This window comes from Bos mutus, chromosome 19 (assembly GCF_027580195.1).
Source record: "Bos mutus isolate GX-2022 chromosome 19, NWIPB_WYAK_1.1, whole genome shotgun sequence".
NCBI lineage: Eukaryota > Metazoa > Chordata > Mammalia > Artiodactyla > Bovidae > Bos > Bos mutus.
This window is the reverse complement of record NC_091635.1, coordinates 32745274-32770472: the sequence shown is the minus strand read 5'-3', so window position 1 is coordinate 32770472 and position 25199 is coordinate 32745274. Positions and strand designations below refer to the sequence as shown.

At 41.5% G+C, this 25199-nt stretch overlaps 2 protein-coding genes across 2 annotated transcripts in view; both read right to left on the bottom strand.

Moving 5' to 3' along the window:
• The window catches only part of EFCAB13 (EF-hand calcium binding domain 13), a 119690-nt gene extending 114113 nt beyond the window's left edge, over nt 1-5577 (bottom strand). The window contains exons 1-2 of the mRNA XM_070357331.1: nt 5397-5577; nt 1271-1431 (exon numbers count right to left, since the gene is read on the bottom strand). Coding sequence (XP_070213432.1) covers nt 1271-1431; nt 5397-5426 — 191 coding nt within the window. The 5' untranslated portion in view covers nt 5427-5577. The remainder of the gene's footprint in view (nt 1-1270; nt 1432-5396) is intronic.
• An 11809-nt stretch (nt 5578-17386) lies between these two features.
• ITGB3 (integrin subunit beta 3) overlaps nt 17387-25199 on the bottom strand; it is a 63158-nt gene continuing 55345 nt past the window's right edge. Inside the window, exons 14-15 of the mRNA XM_070390021.1 lie at nt 23420-23586; nt 17387-21947 (exon numbers count right to left, since the gene is read on the bottom strand). Of these exons, the coding sequence (XP_070246122.1) occupies nt 21882-21947; nt 23420-23586 (233 nt within the window). The 3' untranslated portion in view covers nt 17387-21881. The remainder of the gene's footprint in view (nt 21948-23419; nt 23587-25199) is intronic.

Genomic DNA, 25199 nt, shown 5'->3' with positions numbered 1-25199 from the left:
CACAGAGCTTCCCTGGTGGCTCAGCAGTAAAGAATCTGCCTGCCAATGATTGAGACAGGGGTTTGATTCCTGGGTCAGGAAGATCCCACATGCCACAGAGCAATTAAGTTCGTGTGCCACAACTATTAAGCCTGTGCTCTAGAGCCAGGGAACCACAACCACTGAGCCCACGTGCTGCAACTACTGAAGCCTACATACTCTAGAATGCATGTTCCACAACAAGAAAAGCCATTCTAAATAGAAACCCACACACTGCAACTAGAGAAAAGCCCATGCACCAACAAAGATCCAGTACAGACAGAAATAAATAATAAATAAAATTTTTAAAAAATTAAACACAGAACTATAAAATGATCTAACAATTGTATTTCTGGGTATATATCCAAAAGAAATGAAAACAAGATCTCAAAGAGATATATGCATTCCCATGTTCACTGCAGTATTATCCACAATAGCTAAGATATGAAAATTATATAAGTGTCTGTCAACAGATTAATAGTTAAAGAAAAGTGAAAGTGAAAGTTAGTGCACAGTCATGTACGACTCTTTGAGATCCCATGGACTGTAGCCCTCCAGGCTCCTCTGTCCTTGAAATTCTCCAGGCAAGAGTACTGGAGTGGATTGCCATTTCCTTCTCCAAATAAAGAAGATGTGGTAAATATAAACAATGGAATACCATTTATCCATGAGAAAGAAGGAAATTACATGGATGGACCTTGATGGCATTATGCAAAGTGAAATAAGTCAAACAGAAAGACAAATGCTATGTCACTTATACATTATTTTTTTAAAAAAGTCACAAGGTGACTAGTTAGTAATCCTGTACTATATAACTAAAATTTGCTGAGATCAGAACTTCTGTTCTCACCAAAATAATAATTATGATGATGATGATGTAAATATGTGAGGTGATGAATGTGTTAACTAATTCAATGGGGGTAGTCATTTCACAATGTATACATACATTAAATCACCACACCATATATTTAAATAAATTACAATTTTGTAAAAAAAAAAAAAAACAGATATATGGATAATGGTCTCATTACTGGAAAACTATGATAGCTTATAGGCCTCCACATGGCTGTGAGAGAAGTGAGAAAAATATGAGAAGTTAATTAGGAATTAAAACCATGCTCCTAAAAAAATGGTCAGCAATATGCATGATCCTCTATACTTAGTACATTACAAGAACACATGAGTTACATTTTTGGTTCTCTTAAACTGGCAAAAGTATAATTCAATTAAGTAAGTTCACAGTTCAACTTACTTTTTTGTGTGTTCTGGGCTCAAACCCCTAATTTCAGGTGAAATTCTCTTCTCTGTTGTTTTAGAAAACTTGATGTACTTTTTGCTGTCAATATCTCTTGATAATAAGTCAGCTGCAACAGAATTACAGTCATCATCTGATGAATCAGTATTTTCTTCCCCCTGGAGAGCAATCAAAAGGCACTGTCAGCCATGTTCTCTTTGCATACATAAATTAAATATGACATTCTGAGTCAAATCATTCACTCTAGATCAATACTCTCTCCAAAATGGTGCTACCAAAAAGAATTTTGTTGAAAAGAGTTACTTAATGCATTAATTTGGATTAGGTATATATTCTAAATGACTCCAACTTTCCTTAGTGCAGTATGCAGCTACAAATGTGCAGCATTCATGAATATATCTAACAATCACTGAATCTAGTTCTTATGGCACCATTAAACTTAACTTCATTAATTAAAACTTCTGCTTTGCAAAAGACACTGTCAAGAGGATGAAAGGACAAGCCATAGGCTGGGAGAAAATATTTGCAAAAGACATATCTGATAAGCGACTGTATTCAAAATATGTTTATTTTGTATATTGAAAACTATACAAAGAACTCTAAAAGCTCAACAACAAAAAGAACAACTCAATTAAAAAATAGGCAAAAGATCTTAACAGACACCTCACCAAAGAAGATATACAGATGGCAAACAAGCAAATGAAAAGATGTTCAACATCATGTCATTAGGGAATCACAAATTGAAACATCAAGATACCACTGCACACCTATTAGAATGGCCAAAATCAAAAACATAGACAATACCAAGTGATGACAAGAATGTGAAGCAAGAGGAACTCCCATTCATTGCTGGTGGGAATGTAAAATGGCATAGCTATTTTGAAAGACAATTTGACAGTGTCTTACAAAACTAAACATACTCTTACCATAGAATTCAGCAATTGTACTTTTCCATATTTACCCTGAGGAGTTGAAAACGTATATCCACACAAAAACCTGAACATAGACATTTATAGCTTTGTGCATAATGGCCAAAACTTGTAAAAGGAACTAAGATGTTCTTCAGTACATCAAAGGATAGATAAACTGTGGTACATTCAGATCATGGAATACTATTCAGTGCTAAAAAGAAATGAGCTAGCAAGCCATGAAAAGACATGGCGGAATCTTAAATGTATACTTCTAAGTGAAAGCAGCCAATCTGTAAAAGCTACATACTGTATGATTCCAACTATATGACATTCTGGAAAAGGCAAAACTTTGGGGACAATGAAAAGATCAGTGGTTGCTAGTGGGAGTAGGTTGGGGGAGAAGAGATAAATAGGCAAAGCACAGAGGATTTTAAGGCAGTGAAACTACTAATATCCTATATAACATTTTAATAGTGGCTACATGTCATCACACATTTGTCCAATCCCATAGAATGTACAACACCAAGAATCAATTCTAGCACTTCCCTGGTGGTTCAGTGTGGGGATATGGGTTCTGCCTGCCTGTATAGGGGACATGGTTTCAATCCCTGGTCTGGGAAGATACCATATGCCACAGGGCAACTAAACCTGTGTGCCACAACTACTGAAGCCTCCACACTCTAGAGCCCATGTGCTACAACCACTGAGCCTGAGCGCCTAGAGCGCATGCTCCACAACAGAAGCACCGTAACGAGAAACCTGCACACCACAACTGGAGAGTAGCCCCTGCTCGCCACAGCTAGGGGAAGCCCTCATGCAGCAATGAGGACCCAGCATAGCCAGAAATTAATTTAAAAAAAATTTTAAGATGGAGGGGAACAAAAATCTGTTATCAAAGTTCAGATGTACAGAAAGAGATAGTGAGTAGAAACTTTAACAGAGGAAGAAAAGAATCTCTAAAACTTTACTGTTAAAGGTGAACCACTTGTAAAATACAAACTATATAGCTTAAAGAAATAAACTGGTATGATATTTTGATATTGTTAATTTTTAATATTTAAAAATTTATCTTCAAAATCAGTTTATAAGGGAACCATCAACAATGTATATATTACATGTATCAGTAATTAGCCAAAGTGAAATGTTAGTCGCTCAGTTGTGTCTGACTCTTTTCAACCACACGGAGTGTCCTGTAGCCCACCAGGCTCCTCTGTCCATGGAATTCTCCAGGCAAGAATACTGGAGTGGGTTGCCATTTCCTTCTCCAGGGGATCTTCCCTACTCAAAGATTGAATGTAATGTCTCCCACATTACAGGCAGATTCTTTACCATCTGAGCCTGAAAGTCTAGACATATCCACCCTTCAGTAATTAGCAAGAAGTTCTGAAATTATATTTTGGATTACTGTATAGGTACATGCACTAAGACAATAAATTTAAAAGATTAAGACTCTCAATTGACAATGTTACATTTCACCTGAGCCTTGTGCTTCTGAAGAAACAGTGAAGTTTAAAAGAATTCCCTCACTCCTTTGTGTTCTGGATAAGAGCTGGCTGCAAAGAACCACCCTTCCTCAAATGATTTAGATAAGACTTACCACATACCCCTCATTTACCCCTCATTTACCTATGACAAGGCCAAACATCTTCAAATTTTCCTTTCTTTGCCTCATAAATGATTAGCTGAACTGTCTTATCCCCAAAAATTTATCAGGACAAAACACTTACTAAGCAAAGTTTGGTTAAGCTTCTCTCCTTCCTCCAAGCCCCTGAATTTTGGCCTACCCTCACCCTGAAGCATCTCGACGGAGGATGAGATGGTTGGATGGCATCACCGACTCAATGGACATGAGTCTGAACAAACTCTGGGAGATGGTGAAGGACAGGGAAGCCTGGCATGCTGCAGTCCATGGGGTTGCAAAGAGTTGGATACAACTGAGAGAATGAACACCACCACCACCACCCTGAGCCAGTGAGCAGGCAGCCCCTCTAGAGAACAGGCTGGCCTCTTTCTCTGATCTCTTTATCTGATCATGCTACTCTATCATCCCATTTCCCCATAACCAATTCTTCCTAGCCTTCTTTGTGCTCACTCAGTAGTGTCAAACTGTTTGTGACTCCATGGACTGTAGCCTGCCAGGTTCCTCTGTCCATGTAATTTTCCAGGCAAGAATACTGGAGAAGGCTGCAATTTCCTTCTCCAGGGATCCCCTTCCCAAACGAGGGATCAAACCTGATTCTCCTGCATTGGCAGGTGGATTCTTTACCTCTAGCACCTAGCCTTGTTCACACTCTCAATAAAAGAACATTCTTTTAATCACTTTGTTGTACACCTGAAACGAATAGAACATCAATCAACTATACTCCAATACACAATAAAATTTTTAAATAATAAAATAAAACTTAAAAAGGAAAATTTTTGCCTAGTCCGTGGGATGCTTGCAGATCTTGTGGTCCCTATTTCAGTTAGTCCCCCCTCCTTCTATTTCGTAGTCTCTTTCCTCCCTTATAATAATCCCTTTGAACAAAGTCTCTCAATAATAAGTCCAGATTTGGTTTTTTATTGACATGATACTGGCCAATAGATTAGAATATCCCCTGAATCACAGATAAGAAGACTAGAGACACTTGGTATCTTTTAAATTGTTGTTGTTGTTTAGTGCCTAAGTCACATTTCACTCTTTTGCGACTCCGTGGACTGTAGCCCACCAGGCTCCTCTGTCTGTGGAATCTTCCAGGCAGGAATACTGGAGTGGGTTGCAATTTCCTGCTCCAGGGGATCTCCCCCACTGGGGGGTCAAATCTGCATCTCCTGCTTTGGCAGGCAGACTCTTTACCACTGAGCCACCAGCAAAGCCCCATGTTTTAAATTATCTTTTAGCTTTTGGTTAGACTGCCATGTTATTAATTACATTGTTTACAATCTCTCACATAGGTTTAAATCCTTTGGTCTCCAGAAAAATTGTGTCTGTCCCTTCCCCCCCACCAAATTAGTTTTATCATACATTTCAGATCTCTTGATACTACATGGGTTGCTGCGATAAGAGTTCAATATATTTCCACTAAAACAGTTCAAAAGTCACCTCAGTTTTTAAGCAAGATCATATGACTATGTTGCTATGAATCTGCTTACTGATTATAGATGCGAAGTAATTTAAACAAATTTTTAAGGAAGAAAAGGAAGGAATCTTTACAAACCGTTTTGGAAAATACCTGGCAAAATAAATGACCTTTAGTTTCCATCTTTCTGTTTAGAGGTAAATTCTGCCCTTGAAGATTCAAAGAACTTGATGAACAAGTATGAATGAACAACAGCACAAAATGATTTCCTGCCAAAAAAAGAAAAATAAAAAATCATATCCTTGTTTAGGAGATGTAAGTAATTAAACTACCTGAAGCTATTATTCCAATGTAATACTCACTTATAGCACAAAACCTAATAGACATTTCCTAACTCAGATACATATACAAAAGCTAGAAAAAGCAGTTAATATATCATAAATCACAGGAGATCATCCAATTCCTTAACTTTGTGGTATAAGGAGGAGCTCAGTTCAGTTCAGTCGCTCAGTCGTGTCCGACTCTTTGCGACCCCATGAACTGCAGCACGCCAGGCCTCCCTGTCCATCACCAACTCCCAGAGTTCACTCAAACTCATGTCCATCGAGTCGGTGATGCCATCCAGCCATCTCATCCTCTGTCGTCCCATTCTCCTCCTGCCCTCCATCCCTCCCAGCCTCAGGGTCTTTTCTAATGAGTCAACTCTTCGCATCAGGTGGCCAAAGTATTGGAGTTTCAGCTTTAGCATCAGTCCTTCCAATGAACACCCAGGACTGATCTCCTTTAGAATGGACCGGTTGGATCTCCTTGCAGTCCAAGGGACTCTCAAGAGTCTTCTCCAACACCACAGTTCAAAAGCATCAATTCTTCGGCGCTCAGCTGTCTTCACAGTCCAACTCTCACATCCATACATGACCACAGGAAAAACCATAGCCTTGACTAGACGGACCTTTGTTGACAGTAATGTCTCTGCTTTTGAATATGCTATCTAGGTTGGGCATGACTTTTCTTCCAAGGAGTAAGTGTCTTTTAATTTCATGGCTGCAATCACCATCTACAGTGATTTTGGAGCCCCCAAAATAAAGTCTGACACTGTTTCCACTGTTTCCCCATCTATTTCCCATTAAGTGATGGGACCAGATTCCATGATCTTAATTTTCTGAATGTTGAGCTTTAAGCCAAATTTTTCAGTCTCCTCTTTCACTTTCATCAAGTAGAGAAATCCAAATTTGAATGGCATGAAAAGCAGAAAGTTCAATAATATTTATTTATTCAAATAAACCCAGTTAAGTAGAATTAACATAGGTAGTAATTGCTAACATTATTTAATATTTACTGTCTATTAAACATTATGATAAACACTTCAACCTGCATTATTTCACTTATTCCTCATGATTACCTTTCAAAAAATTACCATTATCTCTATTTTACAGATGAGGAAAATAAAAACTTAGATCAAATTGTCCAAGATTCCACAGCCAACAAATAGTAGTATCAGATTTTGAATTCAGACAGCCTAACAGCCTGAGGTCTTCAGCATCACACAACCCTGACTCTCAAAACAATACTATTGCAAACAAAAAATGTTTTATCCAGTTCCACACTATGTAAATGTGATAACCAACTTTAGAAATTTTCCAAATTTTTCACAATATATTTTAATCATATCTGATCCAAGTGTGTTAGTAGCTCAGTCATGCCCGACTCTTTGTGACCCCATGAACTGTAACCCGCCAGGCTCCTCTGTCCATGGAATTCTGCGGACAAGAATACTTGAGTGGGTAGCCATTCGCTTATCCAGGGGATCTTTCCGACCCAGGGTTCGAGCCCAGGTCTCTTGCATTGCAGGCAGGTTCTATACTGTCTGAGCCACCAACCCAGTACTCATATCTGAGTCATGGTTTATTACATTGCTAGATACATTACATTGTTAGTTGCAATTATTAGTGTCTTTTTCATATTGTAAAGTTTAACTGAAGTATTAATATTCAGTATTAGACAGTATTTTCGGAGAAGGCAATGGCAACCCACTCCAGTACTCTTGCCTAGAAAATCCCATGGACAGAGGAGCCTGGTAGGCTGCAGTCCACGGGGTTGCTGAGGGTCAGGCATGACTGAGTGACTTCCCTTTTACTTTTCACTTTCATGCGTTGGAGAAGGAAATGGCAACCCACTCCAGTGTTCTTGCCTGAAGAATCCCAGGGACAGAGGAGCCTAGTGGGTTGCCATCTATGGGGTCGCACAGAGTCGGACACGACTGAAGTGACTTAGCAGCAGCAGCAGACAGTATTTTAAAATATTTCTATAATATGTAATTATAATTACTATTGAATGTGGTATGTCCAAAATTCCTGGAGTTCAAAACGTGTTAAAAATAAAATGAAATCACATTAAAGATATGCATCTCAGAAGACATTAGAGGTTTTATAGGTCTCCCCAGCAAACCACTCTACGTAACCTCTTCTAAAACTTCTCTAACCAGTTCAATCTTCACCTTTAAACTTCTTAGCATAGCACTTACTGTCTTCAGTATTCTTATTGTCTTCATTATTCAAGTTGCATTAATCATTTGCCTTGTATTTTTATTTAATTATCATATGTATTACTCTTACACCAATTAAAGTCTAAATTTCTAAGGAATGGGCTGGTATCTCATCATTCTTTGAATTATTTCTCACAGAACCAAGAACAGTGCTATAAAGGCATTGCAAAAGAAGGAAAGAAAAAAGGGTGGTAGGAAAGAAGGGAGGGAAGGAGAGAAGCAGAGAAGAAGAGAGGGAGGGGAGGAAGGAGGAAAGAAAGGTGAAAGAAGGGAGGGAGAGAAGGAGGGAGGTAGGAAGGGAGAGAGGGAGCAAGGAAGGAATTCAGTCCCTTCTGAGCTTACATACCAAGAACTCTTAGGTCATCAAAGTACTTAATTAAGCAGAGTAAGCATGACAAATAAACTTTGAAAGGAAGAACTGTTTCATATTGATCACATTATCAAAACGTTAGCAGGTCTCAATCTGCTGTATAAACTGGATACCACATAACTCTCTCCAAGCTAAGAGAAAAGTTAGCACAGGAAGTCTCTTCCCCATAACTGTGACAACACAATTGTTTCTCAACTCTTTGAATCTTATGACAGATATGTGAACTTGCAAGGGCAAACCAAGAAAAATTTAAAAAGTTGTATCCCTTTTCTCCAATCCATTCCATCCCTCCGTCCATAAATTCAGCACACATACATTGCACACTTTCTATGTGCACGGCTTTCTTCCAGGCTCTGGGGATACAGCAGTGAACAAAACAGAAAAACAAAAACTGCCCTCACGGAGCTTACATTCTAACCAGGGAGAGAAACAATAAAATATATAGCATAATATCTGTGACAAGTACTAAGGGGGAAAATGTAAAACAGTGAGAGGAATATTAAATGCAGTTTTGGGGAAGAGATGCCAAGAGCAGATGTGATAGCCAAGGAAGACCTTACTGAGCAGGAGACTTAAAGAGTACACACCTGAAGGAGTTAAAGTGGGGAGCCAATGCATAACTTAGGGAAGTGCGTTTCAGTCAGAGAAAAAAGTAAGTACAAAGGCTCCAAAGCCAGAAGGAGTTTGAATGTTCTGAAATGAGAGGAAGACCCATGAGGCTGAAATACTGCAAAGGGGAAAGAAAGGGGGGAGAGAGGGGATCAGAGTGGTGAAGGAAGGGAGGCAGATCATGAAGGGCTCCTGGATTATAGCAGGAACTTTGGCCTGTACTCTGAGAAGATAGGAAGCCATAGGAGAATTTTGACCAGAGAAATAACATGACCTAAAGTCCTTTCTGAAAGGATCACTCTGGATTCTACAAGAAAATCCAGTGGGTCTTGGGTTCCTGAAAGCCAAGTGAAAAAAAGTAGTCCAAAAGAAGAATGAGTACTCAGCTGTGACAAATGTTGCCACTAAGTCAAGTAAGATGAGTACTGAATGATTCACTAGATCCTGTAACATAGAGGACACCAACTACCCTAAGAAGAGCCATCTGGGTGTTATGATAAGGAAATAATATCCTTGGAGTGAGTTGAAGAGAGAATGGGGGACAGAAACAAGAGAAAACTCTAGGAGTTATTCTATAAAGGGAAAGAGAAATGAGGTAGCAGCTGAGGGGTAAGCACAGCTATGAGCTTTTAAGATGGGGAAAAACAACGGTATGTCCATATGCTGATAGAACTAACCTAGAAGAGAAGCAAAAACTGATCATATAGGAGGGGGGAATTACTGGAACAATATCTTCAAGTAGAAGAAAAGAAACAGGATTTAGGACATAAGGGAGGATTTGGCCTTAGCTAAGAACTATTCATAATAATACAAGACAACTTAGAGTAATTGAGCATAACTGCATGTAGAATAGGTGAGTAGATCTGGTAATGGGAGCTTGTGGAAATCATCTGATTGTTTTGGTCTTCTTAGTGAAACAGGAAGCAAAGTAATCAACAGAGAATGAAGATGAGATGGTGAGCTGGAGGTCTGCAGAGAGTGGCATTATTATAAAATAGTCATTTAGGAGAGTGGAAGAAGTGAGTATAGCCCAGACACCTCATACCTGTCAGAATGACTATCACCAAAGTTTACAAATAACAAATGTTGGTGAGCATGTGGAGAAAAGGGTAGCCAAGTACACTGTTCCTGGGATTGTAAATTGGTACAGCCACTATGGAAAACAATATGAAGTTCCCCACATAAAAATATAACACAATCCAGCAATTCCACTGCTGGGTATGCGTCCTAAGAAAATCAAAACACTAATTAATACCATTCCTGTTTTCAAGGTGGAGAACTGAGATTCAGAGTTATTGAGAAATATGCCTATGACACAAAGCAAGTAGACAGTGCAGGCCAGGTCTCCTGGCTCCAAATCGCATGTTCTTTCTCCAAACCATATACCTTGCTGAGATTCAGAAGGCCCTTGGTTATAACTTAATGATGAACATATTTCAGTATTTATTTCTTTCCTACCATTCCTTTTTGCACTACAGTTTTAGGGAAAACAATTTGATATGCTTCAATTTAGTAAAAAGAGAAATATAAATATATGAATAGATAAATATACCTATCTGTATTAAAGAAAAACTGCTCTTATTTCTGTAAAATATTGTCAATTAAATAAATATTTTAATGGAATTGGGGGGGAACACATATGATTAAGGGCTTGGGGGCAGGTAATGTTACACGAAATCACAGAATCCATAACACTGCTAGAATGAACAAACCTTTCCAGTCTAACCCCTTAATTATTCATTACACATGATGAAACTAACACAGAGAGAGACTGATTTGCCCACACAAAGTACAGAAGAAAATACATACTAGCAAACTTCAGATCTCTGACTCGCAAGTTCATGAATATTGTGTTATTATTTAGCCACTACGTGGTGTCCAACTCATTTGTGAGCCAGGGGCTCTTGCCCACCCAGATATCAAACCCGCATTTCTTGCATCACCAGGCAGGTTCTTTGCCACTGAGCCACCCGGGAAACCAAAGTCCAGGATAGTTTTACAAAATTCCATTGCTTCTCAGTAAACCAAGAAGCAGAGCTGAGGCAGAAAACAAAGAGATTCTGACTCCGAAAGTCCAAAACAAGGCTTAATTTTGTTTCGTGCCTTTAGGTTGACATTGCGCTTCCACCGTTGCACCTTCTCCCTTGGTGAATTATCACCATCTTCACAGAGTAACTGGCTGCTTCTAAGGGTGTCAACCCCTCCTATAGCACCTTCCACTCTTTCCTTTCACACCACCCCTCACGAGACGCCTCACTCACTTGCTCACTCTCCGTTTTGTTGACGGCAGACGTCCATTAACTACAATCTTACAACCACGTCACTGCATCTACTGCTACTAACATGAAACTTGTATCAACACCTCCCCCACTAGCTGCCTTTGTTTATAACAAACATTAAGTGAAAATCCACTTCACGCAGAACGCAGCGCTGTAGAGGATTCTAACAGGCCCTGCTCTAGTTTACTTCTCTAAGCTGCCGTCTATGGGATCGCACAGAGTCGGACACGACTGAAGCAACTTAGCAGCAGGGATAAAGTAAGCAAACAAGTAGACAAGAAAATCATCCCGCAAGACGGAAACAAGTGCTCCAACGGAGGCCCAACCGTCTGAGAAGAAGCATTAAAGTCCCCCAGCACAGTGACTGCCACCCTTCCAGAACCACCACCATTGCTGAGGGGCCGCCGGCTCCGGCCCAGTCATCTCTCACTCTGCACCTTGACTGTCCGGCTCGTCCCTCACTGCCCTTTCTGGAACTTTCGCCCAACTCTGGAACTGTTCTACTTTGTCCCTCACACCACGTGATACTCTTCTCTCCCTCAGCCTCAGAGGCCCTTCCTTCCCATCGCCTCAGCAGGTCTTCTCTCCCACCTCTGTCACCTGAAGGTCCCACCATCACCCACTATGGCTCCCCAATCTGTCCCTCGTCCCCTCAGCTGTCTGCCCATCCGCACACAGACCCCTCCACCCCGCAGCCCTAGCTCAGCACGACGCTCTAGCTCCGCCTCCCTTCCCGAGGCCCCTTGCAGCGAGGCCCCGCCCCTGGGTCACCTGACAGCGCTCGATGCTCCGCCCACTGAGCCGCCCGCGCTGAGCAATCGCGGGACCCAGGCTACCTTGGCTGCCACTGCCGCCGCCACTTTGCAGGGGCTCAGGGGCTCCGGGGCTCCAGGGAGCGGCTGATCGCCGCCGCCTTAGCGCGGACAGGACAGCGCTACGGCCACACCCATCTGCCCCACCTCACAAGGGCCTGTGACCTTCATAAGGGCCTGTGACCTCACCCGGACAGGGCTCGGCGGCCTGGACAAGAGTGGCGGGGCTCATCTCTGCACACCAAGAGCCTGGATTTCTCCCTCCATCCTGCACGCTCTCTGTTCTTCTGGCAGTTCCGTTCATTTTCTGGTATGCTGTCCCACCCCATCTGGTCCCATTTCAATGTTATCTTCTATCCATCCTTTGAATACCTCCGGCCCTCCCTTTCTGCTAAAATGTTCCATCCAACTTTGCTTCTAGTACTTATTAGTGGACAGTGGCTCGAAGCCATTGTCCCACAACCTTACTGAAGTTTGTTCCAGCCTGCCCTTCAAAGGACTAACCCTGCTTTTGGAAGAGATACTTTGTTTTTCTACGAAAATCAACTTTTTATGCAGGCTGCAGATGATAATTGGTGAAAGAATTGACGCAAGCAGCGTTAGTCCTCTGTTCCTGGCTTTCCTCAGGTAGTCCCTAAAACGTTGTGTAAATCCAATTGGATGAAATTAATCATTTTTAAGTTTTGTTAAACTCTAGTTGTAAATGCCTTCAAGCAAAGAGTGTTTTTAAAAACCCAAAAAACCCACGATTTAAAGTATCTTTCTTTACAAACATGTAGGTAAAATTGTTCACATTGATCCAACCTGAGCTTTCCATTACTTACATGTGGTGAACATCAAGGGCTTTAGAGACACATCTGTTCAAATTCAAGTCTTACTTATTTACTGTATGCAGTGGGGCAAATTACCCATGCTGTCTAAGCCTCAGTTTTCCCAGGATCATGATAATTCAAAAATGTATGTAGTAGTCAGTATGTTACCATAATTAATTTCTTCAGTGATACTGCTATGCTCATTTATGTCTTAAACTCTGCTCTATAGGCGTTCTTTAGTACTTTTTTTTTTAAAAATTTACTGGAGTATAGTTTCTTTACAGTGTTGTGTTATTTTCTGCTGTACAACAAAATGAGTCAACAGTACCTATACATGTATCCCCACTTTTTTGGATTTTCGTCCCATTTAGGTCACCACAAGAGCATTGAGTAGAGTTGCCTGTGCTGTAAAGTATCTTCTCATTGGTTATCTGTTTTATAAATAGTGGTGTATATATGTCAATTCCAACCTCCCAATTCATCCCACCCTCCCTTTTCCCCCTTGGTGTCCATATGTTTTTTCCCTCTGCGTCTGTGTCTCTATTTCTGCCTTGTAGATAGGTTCATCTGTACCATTTTTCTCATTTCCACATGTATGCATTAATATATATTTGTTTTTCTGACTTACTTTGCTCTGACAATCGCTAGGTCCATCCACATCTCTGCAAATGGCATAATTTTGTTCCATTTTATGGTTCAAACTGCCATAAGTCCCAGCAGTCCCACTCTTGGGCATACACCCAGAGAACACTATAATTTCAAAAGACGCACGCACCCCAGTGTCCATTGTAGCGCTAGTTACAATAGCCAGGACATGGAAGCAACCTAAATGTCCATCAGCAGAGGAATGGATAATGATGTGATATATATATATATATATATATACACATACAATGGAATATTATTCTTTAGTACTTTTAAAGTATATACAGTTTATCTCTCTAAATAGTCTCTATGTAATCTGAGTGCTGAGACCATGTTTTTTTATTTTTGTAAACTCTGCATTCCCTACTTCCCCACCACCCACATTGTTTACAGTCATCTGTGTTAATGACTCATCCCATTTTCCACTTATTCATAAAGATTCAATTTCTGATTTGTAAGAATTGCAATGGCTTCAATCTGTATGCTGATCAACAGACTGTGACTATTTTAAAAATCTTGAACACTTGTAGGTTTTTTAGCATTGAATCTATTGATGAGCTAGTTAGATACTGTATTAGTCAGTTTCATAGACTTCAAATAGCACCAAGTATATATTAGGATTAGATTCCTTTGCCAGTAACAGAAAATCCCTGAATAATAGTTGACTAAGCAAGACAAAAATCACTGTGGATGGTGACTGCAGCCAAAAATTAAAAGACACTTGCTCCTTGGAAGAAAAGCTATGACCAACCTAGACAGCATATTAAAAAGCAGAGATTACTTTGCTGACAAAGGTTCATATATATAGTCAAAGCTATGGTTTTTCCAGTAATGTATGGATGTGAGAGTTGCACCATAAAGAAGGCTGAGTACCCAAGAATCGATGCTTTTGAACTATGGTGCTGGAGAAGACTCTTGAGAGTCCCTTGGACAGCAAGGAGATCAAACCAGTTAATCCAAAAGGAAATCAACCCTGAATATTCATTGGAAGGGCTGATGCTGAAACTAAAGCTCCAGTGCTTTGACCACCTGATTCAAGGAGTCAACTCATTGAAAAAGACCATGATGCTGGGAAAGATTGAGGGCAGAAGGAGAAGGGGGAAACAGAGGATGAGATGGTTGGATGGTACCATCGACTCAATGAACATGAGTTTGAGCAAATGCCAGGAGATAGTGAAGGACAGGGAAGCCTGTGAGCTGCAGTTCATGGGGTTGCAGAGAGTCGGACATGACTGAGCAACTGAACGATAACAACTGACAGCCTAGAGGGTAAAACATCGAGCCATGGAGAATTGTTCTGAGGCCTTGAAGGTGGGTCTGCAGACCTGTACCTGAATGAATTTCAGAATTGCTATGAACATCTGTGCATCTCCTCTTTCTGCCTGTTGGAACAGGAGTGACTGTAGCAGTTATCCCACCTGTCCCACCATTTTACATTGGTTGTTGTATGAAGGAAGCATATAGCTTTTTTCTTTAGTTCACAGGACTTCAGACTGAGAAGTATTGTACTCAAGTATATAAGGAATTCACCCAAGAAGCCTATCTGCCCCTAGAGGTATTTAAAGGCTAAGACTCTGGACTTGAGCTGATGCTTGTTAGTTTGCAACCTTGAGAGTGTCCCAGGTGAAATCTGAAACCAGCTGTCTTACATGAAGAGTAGGGAGAGACCAAAGAAAGAGGCAGACCATTCCACCTTGGTAGATGGAAAGTTTAATAAGCAAGGGAACTTACATACAAGACAAGTAGGTCTCTGCACCCACCTGCCAGAACCTTAAAAATTTATCACATGAAAAGTAGCATATTCACTGGTTCTGGAGATTAAGATAAGGATATTTTTGGCTGGGGGGTGGGAGTGGTCATAGGCAATGGTTTTGTCTACCACAGTACTCTTCTGTTCAAGAAGTGGCATCTAGGGACTTCGGGAAGCTAAATTCACATGCCACAAAGCAACTAAGCTTGCCCCTGCAACTACAGAGTTGCATGTGCTAAGTCACTTCAGTCATGTCTGACTCTTTGTGACCCTATGGACTGTAGCCCACCAGGCTCCTCTGTCCATGGGGATTCTCCAGGCAAGAATACTGCAGTGGGCTGCCATGCCCTCTTCCAGGGATCTTCCCAACCCAGGGATCAAGCCTTCCCAACCCAGGGATGTCTCCAGCACTAGCGGGCAGGTTCTTTACCACCAGCACCACCTGGAGTTCACGTACAACAGAAGATCCCACATCACACAGCAAGGATGCCACATACTGCAACTAAGACCCAATGCAGCCAAATAAGTAAATAAAGAAGTGGCATCTACTTCCCTCCACTTGGACGTGGGCTAGATTTAGTAAGCTATTTATAATGAAGAGTACGGCAGAAGTGATTATGTGACATTTACAAAGAGAGGGTAATAAAAGACACTGCAGCTTTCTCCATGCTTTCTCTTGGATTACTCACTTGCGAAGAAGCCAGATGGCATGTCTTGTGAACCCTCAAGCAGTCCTATGGAAATGTCCTATTGTTAATAGCCAGTATGGAACCGATGCCTCTTGCCAACAGCCGTGTGAATAAGCCATCTTGGAAATGGATCCTGCAGCCCCTTTGAGTCTTCAGTTGACTGTAGCTCTGGCCAACAGCTTGACTACAACCTCAAGAGAGACTCTGAGCAAGAACCACCCAGCTAAGCCATTCTTAAATTCCTGAACACAGAACTTTAACGTAATGTTTGTTGTTTTACACTGCTAAAATCGTGTGGTCATTTGTTATGCAACAACAGATAACTAATATAATCCCTAGGTCACATCTTGATCCATGATGTCTGGTTAGAGTCTTGCTATCATCTCTACGTATCAGCCTGCAGGAAGAAGGAAGAGAAGAAAGGCACGCTCCCTCCCTTAAACAGCACTTGCTGAAAGTTGTGTGTACCCCCTTCATTAACATCTCACTGCCAAAGAGATGACCATTGCACACCCAGCTGTATTTTTTGTGAGCAACCATGTGTCTGACTAAAAATTAAGAATCCTAATACAATGTGAGAATGGTGATAACAGATAACGGGCACAAGTAGCAATCTCTGTCACAATGGATGATTACAAGGGTCAGGAAAAGTAAAGTCTAGCATATATCCGTCAACATTTTTCCTATTACTTAACAAAGTATTTCCATCAGCCAACAAATGATTTTTATACAGGCATCACTCTGACCTCTCTAAAGAATCATGCCAATGGAGTGAGTCACAAGAAAATCCAACTGATATATTGGGTAAAACACAGTGAATTGTAAAACTTTTTCCTTTCAAAGTTCTTTTCAGGGATACTCCTAGAGAATAATTTACAATGGTGGTTTTGCCTAAGGGCTCTTAAATCTCCTAAATGTTGCTCTCTAGACATTGGGTTGGCTAAAAATTTTGTTTGGACTTTTCCATAAGATGTTATGGGAAAAGCTGAATGAACATATTGGTCAACCCAATATTTATATTCTTCATTCCTTAATGTATTGTCAGAAAATATAGAGCTAACAAAAAATATTTTCTCTATGTAAGAGGCTGGAGACATCACTATGACATTAGGAACTGCAAGGAACACCATCATGTTCCTGATCTATAATTTTCCTTTCACATACAATCCATTCTTGGATACCCACAGTAGTGGATTTTTAAAATTTTATTTAACAATATGGTCAACCCCAATGAAAACATTTAAAACTGCCTCCTTGTGCGCATTAGTCAAACTAAAACAAATTAGGGAAACATATATCCAGATATACATTACAAAACCAAAGAGAAATTAGTTTCAAGTATTAAATGGCTTACTGCAAACATATATTATTGTTTCCTTACATCATTGTGAAAAATGAGGGTATCGTAATTCCAAGACAATCTGCTTGTGATTGGTCCCAGTGGTCATTAGATGGCTATTATCAAATAATTCAGGCTATAGAGGTCAAGGCTTATAGATATGATTTGACATATTGCTACCCAGTTCATTTTCACATCAAGTCCTCCATTTTCACCCAGATACTTAGTCATCAGTTAGCATGACATAAATAAAACACAGTGAATCTTACAAAATTTCACCATAAAAGGACTCAGTCTGAGTTCACATAATCTTTTAATGATGTCATGTACTGCATTGTGCTTTTTTTTTCAAGTAAGGAATGTAAAACTCAAAGGCAAGGATTATAAGTGTTCTGTAAAGTATTTCAATGCCACACTCTCAGTGCTCAGTAAATTTTAAATAGCGAAAAATAAAGTTACAAGTTCTAAAGTCTTATTCTGACATCCTAGAGTATGATAATATTAATATTTAAGATTTTGATCCTGTCGCCTATAAACAAATGCTGTAAGAGTATTCTATTTTTACTTATTTTTAATTGAGGGATAATTACTTTACAATACTGTGTTTGTTTATGCCATACATCAACATGATCAGCCATAGGTATATGTAAGAGTATCTTCTTGTTTCAGCTTGGTACACGAAAGGTTTTCTTTGATGCCTGCCAAGTATTCTGTTAGCTGTTTTTCCCTCTGAGATTCTGATCTATTACTTCTTTTAGTTTTTCATGGGAATTTGTGGCTGTGAGTGAACAAGCCTGTGACTATTTAACTTGGAAAATGGACTGAAAGTAGACTTTCGTTTTCTGTGAGTACATACTTGGTTTTCTTAATCTATCAGCCAAGGTATGTTCTTAATCTTTTAGCAGCAGAGCTGACTTATTGTAAATTTCTTTCTAAGCCAGAAAAGGTAAGTATGTGATTCCTTAAAACAGTAGTTCTCAAACTTGACCATGCAACAGAATCACCACAGGGATTACCTCCTCTGGTCCTAGGGCTGACACTTTGAGATCCATTGTCTTAAAGCTGGGCATTTACATGGTCCTGTAAATAATTTGCCATTAAGCCTTTACTTTACTAATTTATGCCTCCAGCAAACAAAACCTAAATTGACAGTCCCTTCTGTTGAAGTTATACAAGGTTCTAAGAAATCCCCAATTAAAAAAAAAAATCCCCCCAAAAAAACCCCAAAACCAAAAAACTCTCTTAGACCAGTAAAAACCTACTCATTTTGAAAATGTGATTCACATCTAAACAAAAGCTCTAGATTCGGAAACTAACTTCAGTTCCTGGAGTCATCGTCATTCTGTTACATTTGGAAACATGTTTGCTCTAAAATAATCATTTGTGAGGCAATGTCACTTTATTCACCCAAAGGAAACAGAAATAACAGCACAGGAAGCGCTGAGGAGCCTTAGGCCAATTCTTTTTGGAAAGCACATTTAATTCACTGTTGCACAACTCAGACAGAGGAGGTGGTTAGAAAGTCAGGAAGGCATTTAGGTCAACCAGGAATACTTAACAAAGAGAAATATCTTGAAATCATGGATGGTCTAGGAATATCTGAGAGGTAAAGAACTTGACTCCTTAGGTGACAACTTGTCAGCAATGTTCAAAGTTTCCCATTTTTGTCCACAGACCCTGAGATTGAACGTAAAATATCTCCAAAAGAGCTCAGAACAAATAACTTCTTTGGGCTGTGTTTTCTGATACTAAAATACTATTTAGGGGTTCACCCTGCTGCTCTTGCTGCTAAGTCGCTTCAGTCGTGTCCGATTCTGTGTCACCCTATTTCCCCCTGACGTCAAAACTGACTGCTGTTTGCTAGCTCATGAACACAGCTATGGTTTCTCCCCACATACAAATGTACTGATCTTCAAAGCCTGTAAGCCTTATTCCAGAAGCTCAGAAAGATTCCTACTAATTTTTTCCTCCTTAGAATACAGTTTTCTCCTCCTTTGGTACCGTTTCTTCATATAAACCATCTTATTTAAAGAAAATGACTGCCACGTCAATGGAGTCATTTCTCAGGAGCCAACAGTTAGAATTAGATTCTAAACTTCCTGGATTTATAATCGTCTCTTCCCATTTATCCCTCTACAACATTACCATTTCCTACGGGAAGGAGTAATCCATGAGTGACACGGGGCTCAGATATCTGCCCCATTCTTAGGAATGGATACAGAACACACATTTCAGCTAGTTTCTTATGGATTCCTCTTCCCCAATACATGGATTAAACCATGTGCAAAGTGAAAAAAGAAATAATAACTAAGTGGAGTTTTAAGTGCTGTATCAGGAGATGTAACTGCTAACAAAAGTTGGAAAAGGGTGTTCTCAGAGAAGGTAGAATGAGGCTTTTTTCGTTGAGAAAGGTGATATGGGATGCCACCTGCTCTTGCCAGAGCCAGATCTCCCAAATGAAAAAACAAACAGTATCAACATCCCACAGAATCTTGACTGCCTATTTGATGCCACAGTAAGTCCCAGCATTATGGAATGTGGATACTGACAGAGACCTCCTAGATTGGCTAGGCCAAATCCATCATTTTTCAAACTAGAAAACTGAGCCCCAGGGAGAAGACTTGCCTTAATTAAGGTTAAAGCTCCTTAGCTGCAACACTGAGGTCAGGACCTAGATTTTCTGATCATCAGACCCCTGTTTTTATAGGCCCTTCCCTTTTTCTCAGGGAATGGTGGTGGTGGTTAATGTGGAACAAATGTAAACACCGATGGAGCAACTGCTTTTGCTGCTGCTGCTGCTAAGTCACTTCAGTCGTGTCCGACTCTGTGCGACCCCATAGACAGCAGCCCACCAGGCTCCCCCGTCCCTGGGATTCTTAAGGCAAGAACACTGGAGTGGGTTGCCATTTCCTTCTCCAATGCGTGAAAGTGAAAAGTGAAAGTGAAGTCACTCAGTCGTGTCCGACTCTTAGCGACCCCATGGACTGCAGCCTACCAGGCTCCTCCGTCCTTGGGATTTTCCAGGCAAAAGTACTGGAGTGGGGTGCCATTGCCTTCTCCAACTTCTTTTGCTAGGGGAAAAAAAAAAGCACAGCCCATTTTCCTCCTCCTCCTTGGGAGAGGTCCAGCATATCCATGTGTCTAACCCTGCAGGCTCCCAGAATGAGAGAGCCCTTTCAGACCCAGCAACGGGGTAGCGACTTCTTATGAATGATGCCAAGTGGGAGTGTCTGCACCCAGCTCAAGTTGATATGGCTTTTCATCATTTTCTTCCTCATCATCAAATAAAATTACAAATATAATGCAAGTGTGTTTATATTTTTGCTCCTTTAGATTCAGCAAGCCTCGTCCTGATTTCAGGTGTCTCAATGAGAAAAACAAAACTCCACTTGTGGCCTCTCAAATTAAAGACTGAGTTCAAATGAGGTTGCCCAGCCCAGAGGAGGATGGCGCACATGTGCCGATACACCTGGCCCATCCTTCCACTCTGGCACGTGTGCCCAGCAGACTCAGTCCCATGGGAATGATTCCTTCACAAGACACCCAAGAGGTAGATACATGCAGTCAGCCCCATGGGTGGGTATAGCACACAGAAGCACAAAATTGGGTGTGTGGAGGTGCCTTGAACATGGGACAGAAGGCCTGAAGGGTGGGGCCAGACCTCTGACTCTAACCATAGCACTCTCCCTGGAAGGAAAAGCCTTTGGTCATGAGGGAAATTCCCAGTATGTGTGCGAGCGTACATGCTTGGTCACTTCAGTTGTGTCTGACTCCATGACCCCATGAACTGTAGGATGCCAGACTTCTCTGTCCATGGGATTCTTGAGGCAAGAATCCTGGAGTGGATTGCCATACCCACCTCCAAGGGATCTTCCTGACCCAGGGATTGAACCCATGCCTTCTGCATCTCCTGCATTGCAGGTGGATCCCTTACCCACTGGGCCACCTGGGAAGCCCCTCCTAGTACATAGCAAATGTCTATAAGCAGTGAAAAGATGGGATGGGAGCCAAAGAAGTGATGCTGGCTAAGGGTGACACACAACTTCTAAAGGAACCTCTAGGGTAGAGCTGCCAATAAGGCAAATCAGAAGGGTTATGATCATGAATGGGGGAGCCTGGGCACTTTAACCCCAGGTTATGCATGTCCCTGCCCCCCACCACCAGCCTTTCTCCCAATAGATCAAAGACTAGACAGCAAGGACTCCCCTTAGTAGAGAACTCTGCTGGGTTGAGGTGACAGCAAAGACAGGCAGGCCTGATGGTCCAGCTTTCCCCTAACGTCTCCCTCAGCCTGAGGGAAGGGACAGGAGACGGAGGCTCGAGTGACACAACAAGGCCTCAAGACCCAGCAGCTCCCACCAGAGCTGCTCAGAGTCAGGCCTGAGAACCAGAAATACAGGGTAAACCAAGGTCCCTGTCTCTGGAACGAGAGTCCTCGGCCCTGCCCTCCTCTTCAAGAGACTGTCCTGAGAAGGAAAGTTGGCTTCCCACTGAGGTAATAAAGAACACCTGCTCAGCGATGTAGGTCACCCTCAGGTTAAGCAGGAAAACTCCCTGAAGGAAGGAGGCCTTCTGAGGACAAAGACTGAGGAGCTTCGCTCATCTGGGACACAGGTTTTAAATTATACACTCCCCCACACGTATCACACACACACACAGACCCACAATCTTCCAACCCACCCCACTCCAAGCCCTCAATCCCGCCCCACAGGTATTGCCCCCTGTAAACATAAGAGCAGAGACGTCCACAATCCTGGGACAGTCCGAGAGCGATCCTGGGATGACTGCTCGTTAAGTGCCCCTGTAGGTGATGTTGGTGAAGGTGGATGTAGCCTCTTTATACAGTGGGTTGTTGGCCTGCAGAGAGAACAGAAAAGTGTCTTACAGCAAATTCCTCAATTCTTGCCTATCCTGGGGGTTTACTTGTTATCTGAGAAGTTTACCCACAACACTCTTCTCTGACATACTATCGATGAACAGTGTGATGCTTGTAATACTCATACATTTGCTCTTACAGAGGGAATGGGTAGGAAATAAGAGGAGAGAGAAAATGGCATGCCATCCTTCCACCATTCCTGAGGGGTTAATTCAGCCCATCACTCTTGGGGATCCCAAAGCCCTTCAAGATTAGCTTTTAGCCAATATCTGTTTCCTCCTCCTCTTCTGAACTCTCTTTCTCCCTTTTGCCTGCCTTATTTTCTTTGTTGTTACTGTGATAGGGGGCGCAGGCAGAGAAATAGGTGTAGCAGGTGATGGTCAGAATACAGAGGACCACTTTTGCTCAAATGATTCTTAATCTGTTCTCATCTTATCCCTAAAGCCTTGCCCACAAACTGTCACATTATCAGGAAAGAGACCCTCACTAGGTTTCCCAAACTATTTTCTAAAAGCGACAAATCCCACTAGGTCTGATAGTCCTTAGTGGTAGGTAGCCTCAAGAAACACAACACATTCTCATGTGCCTCAGAGAGTCAGGATTTCTACACTGTCTGAACAGAAACATCTCAACTTCTTGGAATCCTTGAGTTCAAAGGCCTGAGGTCACCATCAGATGGGAACAAACTTTCAATCTAACCTCGGATATTCAGTGAAGTCATTCACTTGGAAATCCAGGAAAAAGTTAAAATGTGGACCATGAGCCAAAGGAGAGTAAGCTTAAGTATATAGAAATTTCTCAATTAAAAGCTTGTTTGGTTAAATTCAATCAGGGTAAACTGCAGGGAGCATTCTTTTAAGAGGCTGATACAAAAAGTAATTTCTATCATAACCTAGTTCCCTCCCATAATCAAGGAAGCTGCTAAATTTCTCTGTATTCAGTTTCTTTATCTATAAAATGGGAATAATAATGTTATCTATCACATAGGGCTGTTACAGGAAGGAAATAAGTTAACACACAAAAAGCATTTAGGACAGTTCCTGGTACATGGTAAATCTTCAGCAAATGTTGGTTGTTATCATTTGTTTCTGTTTATGTTTAATGCTTTTGACTTCATCAGTATATAGTAGACTCCTATATGTCCTCAATGTAGGGTTCTCAAGTCTGTCTTATCTTACTCCAAGAGTAAGTTTTCTTTTCCCTGCTTCCAGGGCAGAGCTGAGCCCTATCTGTGCTCAGCTGGTACTCACTGATGTCATAGAGAAAGAATCAGATGGTTTCCAGGGAGCATAATGACAATAGGAGAGTTAGTCCATCTCCCAACTTCCAGAAAAAGGCTAATTGGGAAACTATGATGCCGGCTGAACCTGGCCTTCCCTAAATAAGCATCTACTACTTCCACTTCAGACTCTTGAACCAACAACTTAAGAAAATGCCCAGCCCGGCCTCTTACAGTGTCCCATTTGGCTCTGGCTCTCTCTTCTTCAAATTTAGCAAACTCCTTCCGGTCATGGATGGTGATGAGGAGCTTCCAGATGAGCAGAGTCGCAAGGCCGATGAGCAGAATGGCCCCCATCACGGATAGCAAGACCACCAGGATGTCAGGGCCCTTGGGACACTCTATCAGGAGAGAGCACAGAGCAGGGTGGTTGGGAATGGAGCAGGAATCATTTGAATTGGTTACAAATAAGATCTTCTCAACAAAAGAATATAGTACTGGAGCATTCTCCAAAGGAAACAGAACTTACAAAATAAGCCTATTAATTTTTAAAAGGAGGGGGTTAAAATCCTTAGAGCAGCAGTCATCTGTCCTGAGTGGTTTAAATCAAAGGTCATTAGCTGGTCATTCACAAGCAGAGTCTAGCCTACTTGGTGAGAGTTCACACAAATGTTCATTAAAAATTTGATTGGGGAGTTTCCTGGTGGTTCAGTGGTGGTTAAGGCTCCAGGCTCCCAATGCTGAAGCCCAGGTTCGATTCCCAACCAGGGAACTAGATCCCATATGCTGCAACTAGGAGTTTGCAAGCCACAACTAAAGATCCCACAGGTTGCAGTGAAGACCTGGCGCAGCCAAATAAAGAAAACGTTTGATATTGCTGGCAACATTAATCGAGGAGACTCTCCCCCTAAAATTTCAGATGATTCTTCTCTTCAGGAAAAAAAAAAAAGTCAAAAGATCCAGAAACACTGAACTTAGTCTTTTATAGGGTTTCAAACAGCTAGGGCTGAGGAATAGCTGCCCCTTTCAGTCAGAACACACTTGTTTTAGCTTGCCAGACTCCTCACCACTCTTTCTTTTCTGCACTAAACAGAGGCGAAGTGTGACTTGTCACTGAGTCTGTGCCCCTGTGGACTCTGGAGCCAGACTGCCTGGGAGTAAATCCTGGCTATGTGACCTTTGATAAATGATTTCACCTTTCTGGCTGTCTGTTTTCCATTTCTCCATCTCCAACAGTAATAGCCCTGATTTCAAAAATGTATTATGAGTAATAGTTAAGGAATAATTAAGGACTTCTCTGGTGGTACAGTGGATAAGAATACACTTGCCAATGCAGGCAACACGAGTTTGATCTCAAGTCCAAGAAGATTCCACACGCGTGGGCAACTAAAAAGTGCACGCACCACAACTACTGGGCCTGCACGCCCAGAGCCTGTGCTCAGCAAGAAGCCACCACAGTGAGAAGCCCAAACACTGCAACTGGAGAGCAGCCCCCACTCGCCGCAGCTGGAGAAAGCCCGTGCACAGCAGTGAAGACCCGTCCAGTGTAGCCAAAATACATAAATAAAACAAAAATTTGTTTAATCTTAAAAAAGGAATAATTAAATATATTTAAGGAACTCAGAACAGTGCCTAGCACAAAGTCAGAGCTCAATAAATATCAGCTACTGTTATTACTGGTATCCCTGTTATCCGAGGCTGTTTTCCCTAATTTATTTACCCAGCTCCTCCTTGAGTTTGAGCTGGGTATCTGAGTTAGTTACCCTAGTTCGGATATTACAACCCCCATGGGCTGGGAACCTGATGACCTTTTTAACATACTTTGAAACTAGGAGGTCTGCCAACCAAGACAATATTTTGGGTTTCTTCCCAAAATATTTAGTCATCTAAAATCCTCACCCTGTTGAGAACCAACTTCCTGTTCAACCCCAGTCAACAACCAACATAATCAGAGGTGCGACATCAGCCCTCTGAGGGCCAAGTTGAGTATGCTCTGAACAGCTCCGTTCCCATA